Raw genomic sequence first — 20,604 nt, 5'->3', positions numbered from 1 at the left:
AAGGCACTGCATTAATTTTTTTTTTTTTTCATTGTAAATTTCGTTTGAAATACCATATGATTAGCTACTCTTCATAAGTCTACCGTAAGTACTGCCATATATAATCTGATAGTGTTAAAAAAATAAATAAATGAACTATAGGAAACGCAACACATTCAACTTTTATATGGTTGATGAAACTAGTGCAGCTGTCCCTGGTCCCAGCTCCCAGCGTTATCGTTCACAGCTTTGATATGCTGAGAAAGGGAATATGTCACTCAACTGCCGAGAGGGAGCGAGGAAGAAGCAGTGACAGGCTATAGAGGCGTGAAGGGAGGAGCAAAAATCCTGGCTTGAGGAGAAAGAAATCAAGAATGGAGAGTGGGAGTGAGTGAAGAGTGGAAAAGACACAAAATTAAAGGACCAAGCATTAGTACACTCAGAGAGAGAGAGAGAGAGAGAGAGAGAGAGCAGTAGACTGAACATCCTGTACATAAATGACGTGTGACTCATCTCTCAAGTCACAAATCTGACTCAAGATCTCCGCCTCACAATAAAAAAAAAAAGGTAAGTTCATCAGTTGTACAGTACATATTAATTTCTTGTTATATTTCAAAGGTATTTCACAACTCGCACGATTCATTTGAGTGGAAAGACTAGGTTTGCATGGAATATAGAAGGAATTAAGGAAACTGACTAGATTTAATTGCTTATAATTTTATCTTTCATAATTCTCCTTGAGCTCTCTCTCTCTCTCTCTCTCTCTCTCTCAATCTGAGTCTTTCTTTATTGTTTTTTTACACTACTACTACTACTACTATTATACTACTACTACTACTACTACACACACACACACACATACACGTCTCTCTCTCTCTCTCTATCTATCTCTCTAATACTTTCTTTATTGTTTTTTTTTACACAACTACTACTACAGTACACACCTCTCTCTCTCTCTCTCTCGGTCCATTTCATCTGGATACCCTCTCATGTTTGTTTGTTTTTTACGGTAAGGTCTATAGCGCCTGTAGGCACACTTGAAAAGTATATGGGAAGCGCTGTTCACCTTCCGCCTAGGCAATTTTATTTATAGTGGTACCCATATTAGGGCCCATATCACCGCCCAAGCTCATCTTGAGTGTAACCACCTAGAACCTGGGTATCATGGTGATTTGTAGGTAACTTTAAACCACTCGACAAATGGCAAAGTGTTTTAAGGCTGTACGTGGTGGGATTTGAACCTACGCGTGGACGTCTGCCCGATCCCACGCTCACCACCTTATCCACTATGCCACCGCCTCCCGTTAAATGAAAAAGCAGACCACCTTGCTCAGTGTGTTCTACAAGATGACACAGTGGACCCTGGCACTGAGTACACTCTGGGTTATGTTAAGAGTAGCATTAAGGACTTTGTACAAAGTAGCATTAGTGATCAGTTGGAGCTTTGTTGCCGTAGGGGCAGTCGCACTAGTCTTCACTATGCACGTGTCTCCCAGAGCTGTGCTTACACCTACGGGAGACACACTGCATCACATGACAGGGTGGCAATGAGGCTCAGATTAGGCTACAAATACTTTTGGGAAGTCAGTGTTTCTCCTGGTGTGTGCTGTGTGCTGTGTGCTACACCAAGGGGACACACTCTGTGTCACTATATCATGGAATGTCCTCTCATTGCTAAATTTAGGCCACAAGGTCAGTATGACTTGTACAGCCTCATTGACCATCTCCTAGACTCTGCCACCCTCAGGGATATACTCAGGGAATATCCTCAGTTTGCTCCCAGACTGTAGGATGTCTTAGGCAATAAGGTGTGCAATATGTGTATTTATTTATTGAAATACTTGTATTCTTGTTGTGTATACTGTCCAGAGTTATTTTTGTGATACTTTAACCTTAAGTCTTTGCCCAGGGGGTGGGTGGCAAGGCCCATCCTCCTCCTTTGTTGTAATTATTTATTAATTCAACAATAAATGTATCAATCTCTCTCTCTCTCTCTCTCTCTCTCTCTCTCTCTCTCTCTCTCTCTCTCTCTCTCTAAAACAGTGTGAATAGTTTAGTCATAAAATCTATAGTTGATAAGATACTGTAAAGGAAGTGAACGCGATATTCACACTACATTGGCTGATAGGCGAGGGTCCTTCAGAAATGTAAAATGTTAGTAGTCAGAGGAAAAAAAATGAAGAGAAAAAGATTGACTGTCGTATTAATGTTAGGCAGATAGACGAATGATGAATGAAGAAGAGAGAAAGATTGACTGTTGGATTAATGTTAGGCAGATAGACGAATGATGAATGAAGAAGAGAGAAAGATTGACTGTTGTATTAATGTTAGGCAGATAGACGAATAATGAATGGAGAAGAGAGAAAGATTGAGATAGACAGGCAGATGAATAATGAATGGAGAAGAGAGAAAGATTGACTGTTGGAATGAAGAAGAGAGAAGGATTAATTGACTGTTGGATTAATGTGAAGTAAAGGTCAGGAGAGATGATTGAAATACGTAAAATACACTGTAGTTCATATCGGTTTTGTTCTCTCACCATGGCTGTTCTCAGAGTCAGTGATGATTTGCTGGGTTCTCAAGAGTGTTTCCTTTATTATGTAAGAGGAGGAAAGATGGTCAAGGGCTACATAAAGCGAAAAAAGAAGTCCACTTAGTTGCCAGTCTCCTTGCAGGTCCGAGAGTTAATAAAAAAAAAAGGATAAATGTCTTGAAACTCCCTCGTAAATGAAGCAAGTCATAGGATGTGGAAATACAGAAGCAGGCAGGGAGTTCCAGAGTTTACCAGAGAAAGGTATGAGTGATTGACAGTACTGGTTAACTCTTGCATTAGAAAGTTGGACAGAGTAGGAGTAAGAGGAAGAAGAACGTCTTGTGTAGCGAGGCCGCAGGAGGATACCCTGTTAACAATGTGGAAATCTTGTTAATCTGTCACTAGAACGGTAAAATGAAAAAAAAGATAATTGAAAACCTGTATAACTTCATCTGTAACCTTTATAAAATAGCAGAAGTGTGGCGTGTATTTAAGAAAATGTTTCAGGGAAGGGCATATTACAAGTGCAGGAATATAGAAGACCGAAATAAAATGGAGAAGAAAAAGACGTTAAAAGAAATTAAGAGACTGTAGAGATGAAGAAAATAAAATAAACACAATAAAAAAATTATATAGTGTTGTGTTAATAAATACAAATCACTGAGACACGGGAGAAAGCCGAAAGATAACTGTAGGTATGTGATAATATGATAGCCTCGGTACACTAATAGAACATGTTATACAATACATTACAATACAGCAAACTCTTGACCGTGGAGATGAAAATTAGGAGCAATTAATGATAAGAGGCAAAAAAATAACAAATATGTAAGAATAAAGAAAACACTTGAATATAAAAACAAACGCATGATATGAGAGAGAGAGAGAGAGAGAGAGAGAGAGAGAGAGAGAGAGAGAGAGAGAGATTAAAAGGAAGAAAAATCAACAATGTGTGTGTGTATGTGTGTGTGTGTGTGTGTGTGTGTGTGTGTACGACTCGCTCTCTCTGTTTACCTGACATAACCTCCTCAAGATTACCTGAGTTCTTATCAATCGTGTTTTGAATCAGCTAGTTCGCGTCCTGTCCTTGATGGTTGATCATATTGCCTTCTCTTCCATTCTTCACCTCTCTTCTTACTCTTCCTAGTTCTTATTTTGTTAACATTCCCATCTTAACTCTCTCCCCCTCCTCTTCTTTTTTTTTTTTTTTCTCATCTATACTTTCGGTTCATCCTGCTTTTCCTCTCTCCTTTTTTTTCCCCCATTTTCTCTGCACGTAACCAGAACATACACTTATAACAACATTCTCATCTTATCCCTCCTCTGCCTCCTCTTCTGTCTTTTCCTTTTCCCATCTACTTTCGTTTCTTCCTTTCTTTCCTCTTTCTTTATTTCCGATTTTCTGTTCCTCAAATAACCAGATAAATGTATGTTACATAACTACAGTAACTATCATAACAAGGTAACCATCGTAAGATAAATCAGTCAGAAGTTATCCAATATATGACTGCATTTTAGCGTTCTTGGTGGCTGAATGAGGAACTAGAGAAGTGGAGGAGATCTTAGAGGGAGGGCGTGAGTGGGCAGGGAGATAACGTGATAGTGTGTATTGGGGGAGGGATCGAAGACTAATGCCTGAAACTCGTCTCCTGCAGTACACCACCAGGGAGAGCGAGTGACGAGTGGTGTTGATGGAAGCTGGGGTGACTGAGTGAAGTGTCTGGCTGTCTGCCTCTACATAAGGAAGGAAAAAGGACGAGGTGAAGTGCACATTAAACATACGTGGCACCATAACACTCCAGTGAGATAAGAAAATACGAAACTAAGAATTCAGTGGCCATCGCATCAACTTAGCCAACGACTGTCATCAGATTCAGAGAAGCAACAGGTAGGTGTACATAATTCAATTCATAAAATGCGGCCTTTAAAGTATATTTATACATGATGATGTCTCTTTATAGGTAACCACATGAATATACTCGTAATTCTACATTGTGCATATATTTAAGCCTTTCGTTTAGCTTCAGGTAATAAATAGCAACCAGAGTGCTTTATATCCTCTTGTTATCCTTGAGGGTCCAGTGTGGCGTATCTTGCAGCACACACCTCTCCCTCCTATCGCTTCTGATAACACAGCCATTGTAAATATTGTTAAACAAAGGACACGCCGAAACAATATACTTTGTCCAGGGATCGTCTCGTCACAGATATGGGAAGCCTGAGTGGAGACAACACGAGTGAGGAGAGCATCGGGGTGGTGGTGGGCGGTGCAGGGCTGCAGGAGGACAGGGGGCGTGGCAGCTCTCCACTAGAAGGCTCCACGCCCCACTCCCCCGCCGACACCACCTACCGTGTGTACAGGCAGCGATGGTTGGTGCTCCTCACGGTGGTGGTGCTCAACATCTCCAACGCTGGGGTGAGTGCTAGGTTTTCTCAAGAGACATGGTGCTTCTCTCTCTCTCTCTCTCTCTCTCTCTCTCTCTCTCTCTCTTTCTCTCTCTCTCGTTGTCTGAGCTGATCATGAGGCTGTTCTTTCGCTTCTTTCGTCAAGTTATAAGTTTCCGCTCTTCCTCTTCCCTTTCTTCCTATTCCTCATCTCTTCGTCATCTTCTGGATTGAAATAAACAGTGACAATTAATATTAAACAATGTTGATTGATGAAATATACTTACATTCATCTATTGTTGTTGTTGTTAACTATTATTATTATTATTATTATTATTTTATTATCATTTTCATTATTATTATTATTATTATTATTATTATTATTATTATCATTATTACTATTCTCTATCTTTCCTGAGCGTGCTGGTCTTCCCCGCAGCTGTGGATCAACATCGCGCCGGTGTCGTACAAGGCAGCGGCGTACTTTGATGTGAATATCACGGACGTCAACTGGTTCAGTCTGGTGTTTCTGTTCGTGTCGATTCCTTTCTGTTTCATCTCCACCCTCAGCGTCAACCAGCTGGGCCTCAAGCCTGCCGTAAGCCTCAGCCTCACCCTTGCAGTGCACAGCTTGCTGTTGCTGCTGCTGTTGTTGTTGTTGCTGCTACTGCTCATGCTCATACTCATGTTTGGGAGTTAGTTGCTAATCAACATGAAACATACGCCTGTTTTTTTCTTTGTTTAGGTAGACACTGATTTATTTCCCTGTGAAGGATAAACATACAGAGCGATAATAGTTTCATAGTGTTTTTGGTTTACAGTCCATCCGCCCCAGTGACGATGCGCCCTAAGTCCATTCGCCCCTGAAGCTGGGACGAATCTACTTCATCGGTAGTTGATGCGCCCAGTATTGCCCCAATATTGAGTTGTTGCGCCCCAACTCCCTTTTTCAAAGTGTGTTAATTTTTGCTTAGTGTTCATGATAAACGAATTCGCAATTAAGAAAAGAGTACTTCATATTGGATGTAATAATAATAATAGTTTTATATATAAAAAAAAATCAATAAATAACATCTGTAGTGCATACTAGTAAACAAAGTCTATTGCATTCAAACGTCATGAAAGTGTATTTTCTTGCATCAAATGAACTATTTTAAAACATAAAAGGAGATAAAGCAAGATAATTCAGCAAGTACGTACGTAGTTGCTTTGGCGAGAGAGAGAGAGAGAGAGAGAGAGAGAGAGAGAGAGAGAGAGATGGTTATGAGATCGGACAGCAGGCAAGTGTGTGTGTGTGTGTGTGTGTGTGTGTGTGTGTGTGTGTGTACTCCAAGTAATCAACATCGAATAATCGGTCAAAACACCGATACAGTAGCTGTGCTTCGTCGGTGGTAATTAGTGCAGTGCCATTGTACGTTGGCCAGCTCCCCACGGTTCATTGTCCAATAATCAAGTTGACTTACACCCGAGTCGCAGGTACGGTGCTGCTACTTACAGCAGCTCTCACACTGGAGTGCTTGCTGTCTTGGCCTTATTTTGCAAAAGCAGACAATGCACGGGTATGTTAGCAGCTCAGTCGCCATGATGGATTTGTGGCTGCAAACAATATTTATACTCCAAAGTAACCTCATTTAGTTGTTTCGAATTCGTTGAAAATATTCGTTCACCCAATAATTATTGAATTGGGTAAACCTTTAGTGTAGAGTACATAGTATTTGCATGAGAGTTGAAATTATTCGTTCACCCACAGTACATATATAGCAAGGTTAAGAGAATGCGTGTATTATTTTTATCTTGGTAAATAGCATTTGTATTACAGCTGGGACACAAAGACTTCAGTTTGGTTGTGGGGCGCATTGGGACGCAACGACTTAGTTGCTGGGAGCACTGGAGCGCATCAACTTCCCCACGAGTCCATTTGCTCCAATTTAAAGGGTAAATGGATTTGGGGTGCATCGTCAAGGGGTGGGGGATGGACCTGCTACCGTGTTCTTACCTATCTATTTCCTTTGCCTGTCATGTAATTGTATCAGTGTTCATGAAACTTGACGAGATACACGAGATTCAGAACGTTTTCCCCCTCGGTGTCCACAGATTCACATTGGATCGATTCTGAATTGTGCGGGTGCCGTGACGCGCGCAGTGGCCACGGCGGGCTTTCTTCCTGAAGACGTCGTGTTTCCTTTGTGTTTGACAGGCCAGGTAGGTACTGTACGGGGAGGAAATTAAAAGGATGTATTAGAACTAGAGTTTGGATCCATATTATGTGGAAGGTGGAAACTTACCTCAAGTATAATTTACTGTTGTTACATTGATGCTCCTTATAAACTGAACATATTAGCAATGATATCACACAGATATAATAAAAGATAAGAAAATATACGTAAAAAAATCATGGAGATGTGATTCCTAAAAGTATGAAGTGTGAAGTGTGGCGTCGCATCTTTGTCCATGTTTCGCACTAAGGTTGTTTCATCGCGTGTTTCTGCAGGTGATCGCCGCCATGGCTCAGTCTTTCCTGCTGTTCATTCCGACGAAGGTGTCCCAGCTATGGTTCCCCGAGACGTCCCGGGCTGTCTCCACCACCATCCTGTCCATGTGTGAGTCGCCGCTGCCACACTGCCACGCTACCGTGGGATCCCCACCCCTCACTGTCTGTCGCGGTTTACAAAAGCGAAGATGACACTTTCTCCCTTTGTTCCTCCCTAGATTGCTCATGTCTTCTGGAATATGTTCACATTGTATCCGTTTCAGCAAAGTCTTCTTGAAATGTCAATAATTCAGCTCAATGAGTGGCATGCAAAGGCAGGAGGGTGAGGGCACAACAGCGACAGATTGCAGGAGTGTGGTGAGCCTGGTGGTGGCGAAGCCTTCCGGTCAATGCTGTACCATCGTGTCATCACAGACTTCTATCTTACTCTTGTCCCAGGGTGTCAACCAGGCCATTCTCTACCCACAGCCAACCCTCTCGGCATCCTGGTGACGCAAGTGGTATCGCCGCTCATAGTGACGGAGAAGGAAAACATTCCGACTCTCAACTATGTGTTTGGCGGACTGGCCATCTTTTCCCTGCTCACAACCCTGGTCTGCGTCACAAGGTGGGTGGGGGAGATTGACGGTGGGAAAGAGAGGTTCACCCACGAGAAAGGAGAGTGAGAGATCATGTCTAAACCCGTATTCCGAACGCTTTGCACTCTCACCGCACTATTTTCAAAGGCCACAGAGATGAGTAGCTGGGTTCTTTGGGCTGTTTCGTCTTTTAATAATGTAAAAATGTTGTTGATCTGTTAAAAGAACAACAGAAGCACCTTTGGAAACCCGGATACCTTCAAATAGAGCCTTTTGAGTGGAGGTGCGATGCCGAATATGTCCTAACATTATACGACTCCGCTTGTTGCAGGTCGATGCCGCCGACACCTCCCAGCCACAGCGCCGCGAGGGGAGAGAGAGATCGAGCCCCTTACCTGCAGCAGCTTAAGGAAACTTTCACTTCCGTGCCCTACCTGCTCCTCCTGCTGGCCCTCGGGTGTGGCATTGCATTGTTTTCATCCCTAGCTACAGTGACGCAGCAGATTCTGTGTCCCCTCGGCTACAACGATGTAAGTGTCAACAGCTAACGTGCAGTGACATCTTATTGTTCCCCCCCTCCCATCCTGAAGACATGACTTCCTGCCTGACGTCCACTACATTCATAAGGTTCTAGCTGAAGTGACGCAGACTTTTCAGGTTGTTTTTATAGTTGTACAACTAGATTAATAAGATTTCTATATTTTTGATATGATAAGCACCCGTGAAAACACGGATATTTATTTTTAGCCTTTGGAAACAGTCGTGGTGAGAGAGCACAGGGCTTCTGAACACGAACCTCTGACGTCCGTCCTTTCTCCGGCAGCTTTTCAGCGGCGTTGCCATGGCGGTGATGATCCTGTGCGGGTTCGTGGGATCAGCCGTGACGGGCGTAGCGGCGGATCGCACCAAGGCTTTCACGCCCATCACCAAGCTTTTCTACGGGTGTGCAGCCATCTTCGCCATTTTTATGATGGAGGTCAGAGGCAGCTAGAGCACAACCTTCAATATAAAGTATAAACAAACACAGTTCTTGAACGAGTTGGCGATGACCGAAAATGACCTGACTTCCTCCGGCAGATGTTCCTGGTGCCCGGACAGCCTACCCTTGTGGCCATCGCCTGCGGCCTCTTTGGATTCTTCGGAGTAGGGGTGTACCCGATCGGCCTGGAGCTGGCGGTGGAGACAACCTTCCCTGTGGAGGAGAGCATCAGCACCGCCTTTATCTTTATGTCCGGTGAGGTCTATCCTTAATAGGAAGATAATGAGGCATCTATCAGCACACAACCTTCTCTCTGATTGCCAGTATGGTTTCCGTAAAGGCAGATCTACTGGTGATCTTCTTACTTTCCTAACTGAATCTTGGTCATCCTCTTTTAGGGACTTCGGTGAAACCTTTGCTGTCGGCCTTGACATATCGAAAGCCTTCGATAGAGTCTGGCACAAATCTTTAATTTCTAAACTACCCTCCTACGGATTCTATCCTTCTCTCTGTACCTTCATCTCCAGTTTCCTTTCCGATCGTTCTATTGCTGCTGTAGTAGACGGTCACTGTTCTTCCCTAAAACTATCAACAGTGGTGTTCCACAGGGTTCTGTCCTATCACCCACTCTCTTTCTATTATTCATCAATGATCTCCTAAATCTGACTCAATGCCCTATCCACTCCTATGCTGATGATACCACCCTGCATTATTCAACAGCGTTCAACAGACGCCCAACCCAACAACAATTAAATGACTCAAGGCGAGATGCTATAGGACGCCTAACTTCTGATCTTTCACTTGTTTCTGATTGGGGCAGAGAAAACCTGGTTTTGTTCAATGCCTCAAAAACTCAATTTCTACAACTATCTACTCGACATAACCTTCCAGACAACTATCCTCTCTTCTTCAATAACACTCAACTTCCCTCTCCTCTACATTAAACACACTCGGTCTATCCTTCACTAAAAATCTAAACTGGAAATTTCACATCTCTACTCTTGCTAAATCAGCTTCCAAGAAGTTAGGTGTCCTATGGCGTCTTCGTCCATTTTCTCTCCCTCCCAGCTGCTTGCTCTGTACAAGGGCCTTATCCGCCCGTGTATGGAGTATGGCTCTCATGTCTGGGGGATCCACACACAGCTTTACTAAACAAGGTGGAATCTAAAGCTTTTCGTCTTATCAACTCTTCTCCTCTAACTGACTGTCTTGATTCTTTAAGTCACCGCCGCAATGTTGCATCTTTATCTGTCTTCTACCGCTGTTTTCATGCTGTCTGCTCTTCTGAACTTGCTAACTGCATGCCTTCCCCCCTCCTGCGGCCTCGCTGCACAAGACTCTCTACTTCTTCTCATCCCTATTCTGTCCATCTTCCTAATGCAAGAGTTAACCAGTATCTTCACTCCTTCATTCCCTACACTGGTAAACTCTGGAACTCTCTACCTGTGTCTGTATTTCCACCTGCCTATGACTTAAACTCTTTCAAAAGAGGAGTGTCAAGACACCTCTTACGTTAACTGGACCCTCCTTTTAGATTTTTCTGTTTTTTCTCTTTCTACTTTTCTTTTAACAGGGCCTGGCAACCAGCGGGATTTTTTTTTTTTCCAACACTGTGTTTGCCCTTGGCCAGTGCCCTTGTAATGTAAAAAAAAAAAAAAAAAGGTTCCAAGGCGACGAGGGGGGGGAGTTGGGCGGGGAGGGGGAGGAACCTTGAACACTCCTGCGTGTGTCGCCATGTATAGTTACGAGACCGGTGCCATATTTGTCTGTGTTCATTTCTCTCATGCAATACTCTTCTCCTTTTACTCTTATCTCCTTTCACGATCCCTCTATAACGCTATCATCCCTGCACCATTAATGATACATCACAAGCCTTCCTAACCTCCCTGTCCCGCCTTCACCCCGCGCAGGTCAGGCCCAGGGTGTAATTATCATCGGCATGGTGACGCTCCTCTCCCGTGACCAGCTGGCTAAGTACTCCCACCTAGAAGTGTGCACTGGTGGGGAGAGTTCAGACCTGCGCCCGAGGGATTATTCAGGTGAGTGCCGCTTTTCCCCGCAGCGTCACTCCTTCATACTGTGTAATATGGACACAGATATGCGCGGTGTAGGAAACGGTGTCTCGGCTTTGTTGGGACGAAGTTTTGATTGTGTTGGTGTCCACAGTGTCCCTGATGGCCATCATGGGGCTGCTGTCCTTCATGGTGATCCTGGTTATCATCTTCTTCAACACGCCTTACAAGAGACTGGAAGCCGAGAAAGCCTCCACCAGTAACATCTCCAGCTCCTCCAACCAGTCTCTCACTGCCACTTCGGGCTACGGGTCAGAGTGTGTCTCCAGGAACACCACCACTTCTTCCCGCGTCTCCAGGCACCGCCCTACTGTGCTCCCCGAGGACGTCAATGAAACGCCAGAAGGTGGAGAGGAATACGAGCAATGTCACCTATAGTAGAGGGCTGGCACGACAGAAGTGCCAGTGACGGTGCCAGTGCCTGCGCTTCACTCAGTGTTACAAAGACTGTACGTGTGTGTGTGTGTGTGTCGGTTGTGATGGCAGCGAATGGTCAGGTCGTGGCAGAGGGAAGCCGGTAATGCAACACGGCCATGCTGCTGCTGATGTTGCTATTGGTAATTTGTATTTAGAGACCACATGATTACCACTTCAGTGAATGTCTCTGTGAGTGAAGCTGCTCACCTGGCGATGCAGGGGCACGCAGCGGCCAGGCCAGACACAGCCGCGCCACGCCGTCAGTCATGGGATAGAGAACAACTGGCTCAAGATCTCAGCTTCGCGTCGATTCGTACATTCCTTTTCGAATCACGCCTTAACTATTTATTTGTCACGTATTTATGTAGCTCATACTTTGCCATGCAAATCAAGTTTAAAGAATACATGAATTCCACATAATAACAATGTGTCCATTCCTTTTACACTGTATTTTTTTTTCTGTTTATATCATTATTTACCTTTTTTCGAGGAATTGGGTGATAAACAGTCAAACAGCATTGCTATCTATACAAACAAGTTTGGGCGCAGCTCTCTACTCACGTAGGTGAGCCTATATACCTATATACGTATACAGTGCTCTCACTAACGCAACACCCAGAGTCGTATTCTGCTCAGCTCTCCGTCAGTGGGTGAGTCAGGTTTGGCTGTTAAACTCTGATTTACTAGCTGCTATTCATAGGCATTATTGGTTATTGCTGTAATATTTTAATTAGGAGAAAACTTTGAATCGAATATAACGAACCAGGAGGTCGAGGAGTACGAGTGGGGGAAGGGCGAACAGCTACGCACACTCCCGAACATCAGCCGCACGCACGACTCCTGTCGGTGTTCCCTGTGTTTCGTTATGCCATTTAAAAACTGGTGGGTGGATTTACTGTGATGAAGTTGCATCTTATTTCACGCTCTGTGCAGTGTGCAGCTTTAAGAAGGTAAGGACACCACAGACTCTTCTTTCTCTCCTGATCCCTGACTTCTGACGTCTCACCCACAACACCAGTGACCCGTGACCCTTGCTTCCTTAGTGGGGCCTGACAGAGAGGGGCACCGCTGGGGAAGGTGGTGCCGCTAGCCAGGTGATGCTGCTGCCTGCGCGTGGTCATCAGGCAGAGAACATGTAGGTCAGCTGCAGGCGGTCAGTGGTCTTCTCCGTAAATTCCATCTTGTCCTTTATTACCTAACAGTTAAAAGAGAGAGAAAAAAAAGCAATATCTCGTATGTATTTGGTCTGGTATGCATCACTTGTATGGCTCACCACAACATCATTCCTGCCATCATCTCCCAGCACGAGGACAGTCCAGCCTCGACACGGGTAAAGCTTCTGCTTGATTTTTAAACAAAACTTCTACTAGCTCAAGTCTAAGGCTAGGGAAGGTGGTCACGTGACAGAACCCTTGAGCCATCAGCGATAAGTGTCATAGCTGTTGGTCAGACTGACGGGGCACAAGACACGTGCGCATTACATGCACAAAAACTGAACAGATAAGGAATCTAGAAAAAGACAAAGCTCAAGCAGGCACAAGACGTCTGGCAAGCCAAGGTGAGAGGCTATTAGATGAAGGGACGTCACCTATGCACTCAGTGTCTGCTTGCCCTCGTGGATCAAGTGACTGACGCAGTGTTGCATTGGGCCAGTGGTTGTACCTGTGGGAGTATTAATCATAATAAAACACACGACGTTCAGTCTGTTCAGCATTGCGTAGGAAACTTGTGCACGCGTGTGAACAATGAGGACAGGAATGAAACCCCTCACATTTTTCGATCCTTCCTTGTTGTCCCCGAGTACAGTATACCTAGTTAACCGAACTCGCTGACTGGCTGCCCATAACCCGTGTCTCCTGTGTACACAAACATACAAACAACGACAACAACGAACAGTGCGAGCATGCTTGTCGATAACAGAGATAAAACAAGTATTTGCATTGTGTGCTGGCAGTGTGGCCGTGAGAGTGACTACAAAGCCATTCCAATAGACTGTGCCATACGCTACACCTTGCACTAGTGTGATGACGTCCACACTCTTCGATCTTGTTCCGACTGCAGAATGAAGGTGAGCGTTGCGAGGTGACACACACCACGAAACCCTCTATGAAACAAAGGATCCTCTGGTCAAGTACTGGTCGAGTAACGGCGTGAGTGGGTGGGTGTATGAATGGGTAGATAGTAAGTGGGTGAGTGAATACGTAGATGAGTAAGGATGAATGGGGTGGGTGAATAGATGGATCGATGCAAGTCGGTAGTTGGATGGATGGCTGGTAAAGTGAATTGGTGAGACTGGTTGAGTGCATGGTTGGTGTGGTTGTATAATGAGATGGATGGATTGTTGAACATTATGTTAGTGTGTGCGGATCCAGTTGCTGCCTTCACCAAGCCTGTAGTCCAGACATCCCAGTCCAGTAACGTTGGGTACCAAGTGTCTCGAGCATCAAATATTGCCTCTTTGGACTCAGGCTGATCTGCCGGGAAGATCATCTGACCAGTAGCTTCCTGCTGAGCAGCCTCATTCCTTCATCTCCCCTGTCCAGGCAGACCTGACGCTCCACACCAGCGCAGCCTATGTCCGTGGCGCTGGTGCCTATGCAAGTAGTGTGATAACAGATCCAGAGCATCATTAACAATCGGCGGAAAGACCATGATAGGTGATCTATCTGATTAAGTGTTTCTTCTTAACAGATAACGGACTTAAGGCAAACAAGCCAATCTCCAATATCAAAATAAGTACACCAATGGTCTGCTCCCTATCTGCTTCATGAGTTATGCGGTAAATGTGACGTAAATGACGTCACTACATACTTCATCACTAACTACGAGGAGAGCTTGGAAGTATTGTTTGTCTGTAGTAGGCAGCTCTCTTGCATTACTTCATTTTAAAATTCACAATATTTTTTGTTTTTGAAAGGAACAATTCATGTGAATAGAATATTTCTTTATGGACAACATATATATATATATATATATATATATATATATATATATATATATATATATATATATATATATATATATATATATATATATATATATATATATATGTCATCGATTACTTAACATGAATACCTCGGGTATACAAATCATATCGCTTTAGTTATCATCTTATCTCTGAAAAAGAGTGACCATAAGGATCGAGGAGCAGAGGCAACAAGAAAGTGAAGTGTCAGCATAAGGTGAGCTGCAGCAGCAGCAACAGAGAGACGAAATGGAGGACACGCAGGCTGTACTGAAGGAGGAGGGTCAGACCGAGACTGTCACATACACGGCGTACAAGAGGCGCTGGGCAATGATGGTGACAGTCATGCTGCTCAATATCTCCAACACAGGGGTGAGGACACACACACACACACACACACACACACACACACACACACACACACACACACACACACACACACACACACACACTCACTCACTCACTAATACGATCCTGCCTACCCTCAGATGGGATTTAACGTGGCCCCCGTGGCGTACAAAGCCGCTGACTACTTCGAGGTGACGCAGTACGACATCACCTGGTTCTCGCAGGTGTACCTCATCTTGCCGGTCGCGCTCTCCTTCGTCTCCACTTACATATTCAACAAGTTCGACATGAAAGCGGGAGTGAGTAAAAAGAAAGTCAGTTGATGAAAATTCCACTACCTTTGACAAAACTTAAAATAATGTGAATTAAAGGGGACAACATGTTCTGGGCACCTTACAGGGCACCTCACTCTGTCCTGAAGTGCTGCTGAGCTCCAGGGAGGCTGTTCCGCTACAGGCATCTCATTGACATTGTTCTCAGGTCCACATTGGCTCTGCCCTTAACTGTGTTGGAGCTTTGACGCGCGCCGTGGCCACCTCGGGTCTTATAGCAGACCTCTGGACTCAGTACGTTGTCAGCCTCATCGGACAGGTGTGTGTGTGTGTGTGTGTGTGTGTGTGTTTCACTGTTTGATCTGCTGCAGTCCCTGACGAGACAGCCAGACGTTACCCTACGGAACGAGCTCAGAGCTCATTATTTCCGATCTTCGGATAGGCCTGAGACCAGGCACACAACACACACCGGGACAACAAGGTCACAACTCCTCGATTTACATCCCGTACCTACTCACTGCTAGGTGAACAGGGGCTACACGTGAAAGGAGACACACCCAAATATCTCCACCTTGCCGGGGAATCGAACCCCGGTCCTCTGGCTTGTGAAGCCAGCGCTCTAACCACTGAGCTACCGGTGTGTGTGTGTGTGTGTGTGTGTGTGTGTGTGTGTGTGTGTGTGTGTGTGTTTGTTTGCGGGTGGGTGCGTGGGTGCGTGCGTTCGTGTGTGTGAAGCTATGAAAACTGGATTGTCGTAGATAGGTGTGCATTGCAGACTACAAAACAACAGCAGAAACACATCAAGAAATAATTCCTTTGCTATGTAGGCTGCTGGATCGACGGGGCAGCTCTTCATCGTCTTTATTGTCACGAAGGTCACACAGAATTGGTTCCCTGACGGCGAACGCATGGTAGCAACAGCCATCATGGCATTCTGTAAGTGACATTCCATTTACGAGTGTGTTATTTTTGCATGAAACCGCTTTTAGAATTTCTACTTATTGTTTTCCTAAGTTCCTCCCTTGGGAATCTCGGTGGCCCAGGTGGTGGCGCCGATTGTGGTGACGAAGAAGCAGCAGATTCCGACCCTCAACTATATATACGGCGGGCTGGCCCTCCTTGCCGAGATTGCCACTCTGATCTGTGTCACCAGGTGGGTGAACAAGGGAAGGATGATGAACAAGTGAAAATGAATAGGGCAGTTCGTCAATTCATCTCACACGGTTACCTTTACTTGCCGCAGGTCGAGGCCACCAACACCACCGAGTCGCAGCGCCGAACAGGGAACCACGGCCAGAGCTCCTTACCTGCAGCAGCTCAAGCAGACTTTTACTTCTCCTCCCTTCCTTGGCCTCCTCATAATGACCGGAGTATTGACGGGTTTCTACCTCTGCCTCACTACACTCTCGCAGCAAATGCTGTGTTCCAAGGGATACAGTGATGTGAGTATTGTAATACTGTCACTGCTTACACTGAAAGTACTTATGAACGTGGTTGCCGTCAGAATTGTGACTGCGGGAGGCTGCAGGAAGACAGGAGTTGAGATTATTTGTGCAGAGTCCCTTAATAAAAGAATACTGTACACTATCACACTAGAATGATTCACTGTTGCCTATGTGGAAAGCGAAGGAGGGCTGGGTGAGGACCAACCTTCCATTGTGCTTTGCATTTCCTCTAAACATATTTGATGTAGAGTCCAGTTCTCAAAACAAAACTTTATTGTTCTTAGTTCAAATCACTGACATTCTCATTGCACGTACTACTATATCATGGCGGCTCGTAACTCACTTGTCTCCGCGTCACGGGTGCAGCTCTTCAGCGGGGTGGTGGTGGCCATCTTCAGTATAGCAGGCTTCGTGGGTTCGATTGCCATAGCAGTGGTGGAAAATCGTACTAGTGCTTTGGCGGACATTACCAAGTTTGCCAATGCTTTTGGAGTGATTTTTGGCATAATGTTGATGGAGGTTAGTGATGTGGTGCTGTCCATAACACAGTTACGTTACTTTGCAATCTATAACTCATATGGTGCTTCTGAAGTAATAATTTAATATCTAATACACGCTGTTTTGAGATAACTACATATTAATTTCATGTTGAAACTTGTGGAAGAGATTCCTTCGTCTCCAAGCAAGTTCCCGTGGTTCTTTCTTGGAATTCTGGGCTGCGGTCTGCAGCCTTCATATCCATGACAGGCATTTTTTTCTTTTTCCCAGAAATAAACATTAATGAGAACCTTCCTGTCTGTTTTGTCAGGTTTACTTAGTGCCCGGCCAGCACGCCCTCCTGATCATCTCCAGTATCTTGTTCGGGTTCTTCGGCTGTGGAGTGTACCCAATTAGTCTGGAGATAGGGGTGGAGATCACTTACCCTGTGGAGGAGACCATCAGCACTACATTGATCTTTGTGACTGGTGAGCTATCAACGCTCTTCTTTTCCTCAAATATTTATCACTAACAATTTTCATCAACACTTGGACGTCTTCCTATAATAGAGACGCTACGTACGTACCTTTTACGCATGCCAAGGAACACTGACCTTAACATGCATTTTTCTAACCCACTCTTATCTTCCAAAAATAGCTCATTAACCTGAACTTTAATTGGTAACCACATCACTGGTTCTGTACAGTCTTTGTAAATGCAAAACATGAAGATTGTGTTTGATTCCATCAGTACATGTGGTACTGCATACACTTGTCAGATACTCACAAGTGTTTTGCTCGCTGCTCCTCTGCTCCCTGTATAACTCTAACAGGAAACTACACACCAAACATTTGTGGCAAAGCACATGGCATGTAAAACGTGTATGATTTCCTTATTTCCGTCCGTCAATAGGTCAGATTCTGGGTGTACTCATGAACTACACGGCGAACGTTCTCTCCAGCGATCTGCCGCCAGAGTTACAAGACATAGAGGTGTGTACCAAGAACATTACCTCCGACCTGCAGGCCAGAGACTACTCGGGTGAGTGTGACCACACTACCATCCACTACTACTACTTCTACTACTACTACTACTACTACTACCACCACTACATTTTCCGGCACCACTTGCTGCTCACGTCAGCCTCTCCGGTCTCCTGCAGGTGTGGTCATGGGGCTTATGGGCGTCCTCACCTTCATCGTCATCCTCTTCACTGTCTTCTTCCGGACGCCCTACAAGCGGCGAGAGGTGGAGCAGACCACCGACATGAGCGACACCGCCGAGCCCACCACCTCCACCTGTGGCCGATGACTCAGCTGCTGTGGCTGCGGGAGCCCCACAGACCATGTTAGTCCGCCACGCCCCGCCAGGACTCCACTGGTCCTCACTTTTCGTCCACTTGCTGGTCTGCGAGAAATACAAACTAAAGATGAGCGAAAGAGTGAATAATACAGATGATGGTGATGATGGTGATGATAACGATAATGATAATCATAAACAGACAGGTGAAAACATTTGTCACGTTATATATTTGTGTTTTGTTATTGTGTTGTCATCCGTGACATTATCAGAAAAATGAGTATCAATGAAAATAAACTCGCGAAAATAGTAATGGTCAATAAATAAAGAAAAATAAAATAAAAGAAAATAGATAAATAAATAGAAAAATGATGATGCAAATAATAAAACAAATCAATAAGTCAAGATGCTAGCTTTTCATTCAAACCGTTTCACGATTTTTTCTGCAACGCAACTCAACTGGCGAAAAACAACATGTACAGTATTTCATCGCGCTATCCAGAAGAAACAGTGAGGAAGCGTATAAGAATAGAAAATAATTAAAATATAATTCAAACTGTTCAAAAATGATCATAAAAACAAATGGATAATAGTAATAACAAGATAAACAGGAAATAATGCCGGAATCTGTAACCACTGTCAGAAATGTTTCCTTTTTTCCCCTTTTTCTTCATCTCCTTCAGCAATTAGGGTTTTCTAAATCAAATTGCATTCTCTGGTAAACAGAATGATCAGGTACATCGTCTTCTGTAATAGTTTCTGCCTCGTCTGATACTAAAGATAAAAAACAAAAATGACGCATTCTTCCTCCCGGGTGGTGTGTTGACGAGAGTGATCGGAAAGAACGTATAAGAGAAAAAAAAAAAATTAAAGGAAAAATAAGAACATTTTTGCTAGGAAATAAAGTATCAGGAAAAGTCACAGTACTAATTTAATCTAGGAAAAAAGTAAGCGGCAAGAAAGTCACAGTGCTAATTTAGTTTAGGGAAAAAATAACAGTGAGCATTCTTGAATATAAATACAAAAGGAAGTACGGTTAGGTTAGGTTAGTTTGGGTTAGGTTTGATTAAGTTAGGTTGGGTTGGGTTAGGTTAGATACAGCATACACGATCCACACCACGATGAGGCATGCCTGGGGAGAGGTAAAGAAGTACACCTATGGTCTGCTGCCCATCTGCTTTATCAGTTGTGCGGTGAATGTGATATGAGTGACGTCACTACATACTTCATCATGAACTACAAGGAGAGCCTAGGAATATTGTTTGTCCGTAGTGTGCAGCGGTCACGCATTGCTTCATTGTAAATAAAAAAAATTTAAAAAATGAAAGGAAGAATTCTTGTGAATAAAATATTTCTTTGTTAATGATAATATATATATATATATATATATATATATATATATATATATATATATATATATATATATATATATATATATATATATATATATATATATATATATATATATATATATATATATATATATATATATATATATATATATATATATATATATATATATATATATATATATATATATATATATATATATATATATATATATATATATATATATATATATATTGTTACGTACGCCACACGGCTGCGGTTAACTGCTACAGCTCACTAGAGTGTTATTCTGGCAAAATCGCCAACTTTGTTACGGTCAGTACAGTGGGGATTATAAAACACTCCACAGAGTCCCCACTACTATAACTCACAGCCGCCGTAACCCTCAGGTTCTTTCAAGGTCGCCAACAGTGTATAATTTCCCCCACTGTAAGGGAATCTCCTCAGCAACTCCTTCTCCTCCTGTACCCAACCAAGTAGAATTTATAAATGGTAGATGTTATGTGTAACAGGGCGAGGCCTTAATACCCACTAGAGAAACCGCCCACAAGGACAATTCCACCCACTTCTCTATGAAGTATTAATGCCTCTCCGCACGCCTTGTCCACAGACGGTGATGAATCACAGACTGTGACAACACGCGCAGTATATATATTACTATACTATCCTATTACGACAAGTGCTTCCTAACACCTGTCAGACTGACACCCTAGCCTACACTACTACAATATATGATGTGTACAGCACATCCGGTGATGTACACACAAGACCAGACACCACCTACGGGTGACAACAGCTATACACGGAGTCCAGATACTCGTCACAGACAAGTCTGGCGGACGACAACTACGCACCACTGGCCGACATGAAGCCTCTCAGCATTCAATAGTGTGCGTGGCTACTACCACTACAATACAGTATACTACTGAAACTATACAAAAGATGGTGGGGCACACAGCCGCCCACCAAACCCCACTGGTGACTACAACCACCAACAGCAAAAACAGGACGAAA

At 43.9% G+C, this 20,604-nt stretch overlaps 2 protein-coding genes across 11 annotated transcripts; both read left to right on the top strand.

Annotated features, from left to right (window-relative positions):
* Positions 1-241: 241 nt before the first annotated feature.
* On the top strand, positions 242-11,857 carry LOC123513529 (uncharacterized protein B0416.5-like). 2 transcript variants are annotated; one of them, XM_045270752.1, is made up of 12 exons: positions 242-546; positions 4,168-4,400; positions 4,720-4,928; positions 5,337-5,495; positions 6,992-7,099; positions 7,389-7,497; positions 7,857-7,995; positions 8,298-8,496; positions 8,790-8,942; positions 9,044-9,200; positions 10,856-10,984; positions 11,112-11,857. In XM_045270752.1, the coding sequence occupies exons 3-12, from the start codon at positions 4,722-4,724 to the stop codon at positions 11,393-11,395; spliced, it is 1,644 nt and encodes a 547-aa protein (XP_045126687.1). In that variant the 5' UTR covers positions 242-546; positions 4,168-4,400; positions 4,720-4,721; the 3' UTR covers positions 11,396-11,857. The 2 variants fall into 2 exon arrangements, with proteins under 2 accessions (XP_045126687.1, XP_045126688.1); XM_045270753.1 differs by having other exon boundaries at positions 4,703-4,928.
* A 376-nt stretch (positions 11,858-12,233) lies between these two features.
* On the top strand, positions 12,234-19,023 carry LOC123513527 (uncharacterized protein B0416.5-like). Of its 9 annotated transcripts, none has more exons than XM_045270747.1 (12): positions 12,244-12,384; positions 12,478-12,569; positions 14,563-14,771; positions 14,888-15,046; positions 15,228-15,338; positions 15,847-15,955; positions 16,034-16,172; positions 16,263-16,461; positions 16,831-16,983; positions 17,273-17,429; positions 17,854-17,982; positions 18,104-19,023. In XM_045270747.1, exons 3-12 carry the CDS (start codon positions 14,649-14,651, stop codon positions 18,250-18,252), a joined length of 1,428 nt encoding a protein of 475 aa, XP_045126682.1. In that variant the 5' UTR covers positions 12,244-12,384; positions 12,478-12,569; positions 14,563-14,648; the 3' UTR covers positions 18,253-19,023. The 9 variants fall into 9 exon arrangements, with proteins under 9 accessions (XP_045126684.1, XP_045126682.1, XP_045126686.1 ...); XM_045270745.1 differs by lacking the exons at positions 12,244-12,384; positions 12,478-12,569 and adding exons at positions 12,991-13,502; positions 13,903-14,091 and having other exon boundaries at positions 14,561-14,771; XM_045270749.1 differs by lacking the exon at positions 12,478-12,569 and having other exon boundaries at positions 12,234-12,316; positions 14,561-14,771.
* The last annotated feature ends 1,581 nt before the right edge of the window (positions 19,024-20,604 follow it).

This window comes from Portunus trituberculatus, chromosome 36 (genome assembly GCF_017591435.1).
Source record: "Portunus trituberculatus isolate SZX2019 chromosome 36, ASM1759143v1, whole genome shotgun sequence".
Lineage (NCBI taxonomy): Eukaryota > Metazoa > Arthropoda > Malacostraca > Decapoda > Portunidae > Portunus > Portunus trituberculatus.
The sequence above is the reverse complement of the archived record's forward strand: the minus strand, read 5'-3'. Positions and strand labels throughout refer to the sequence as shown.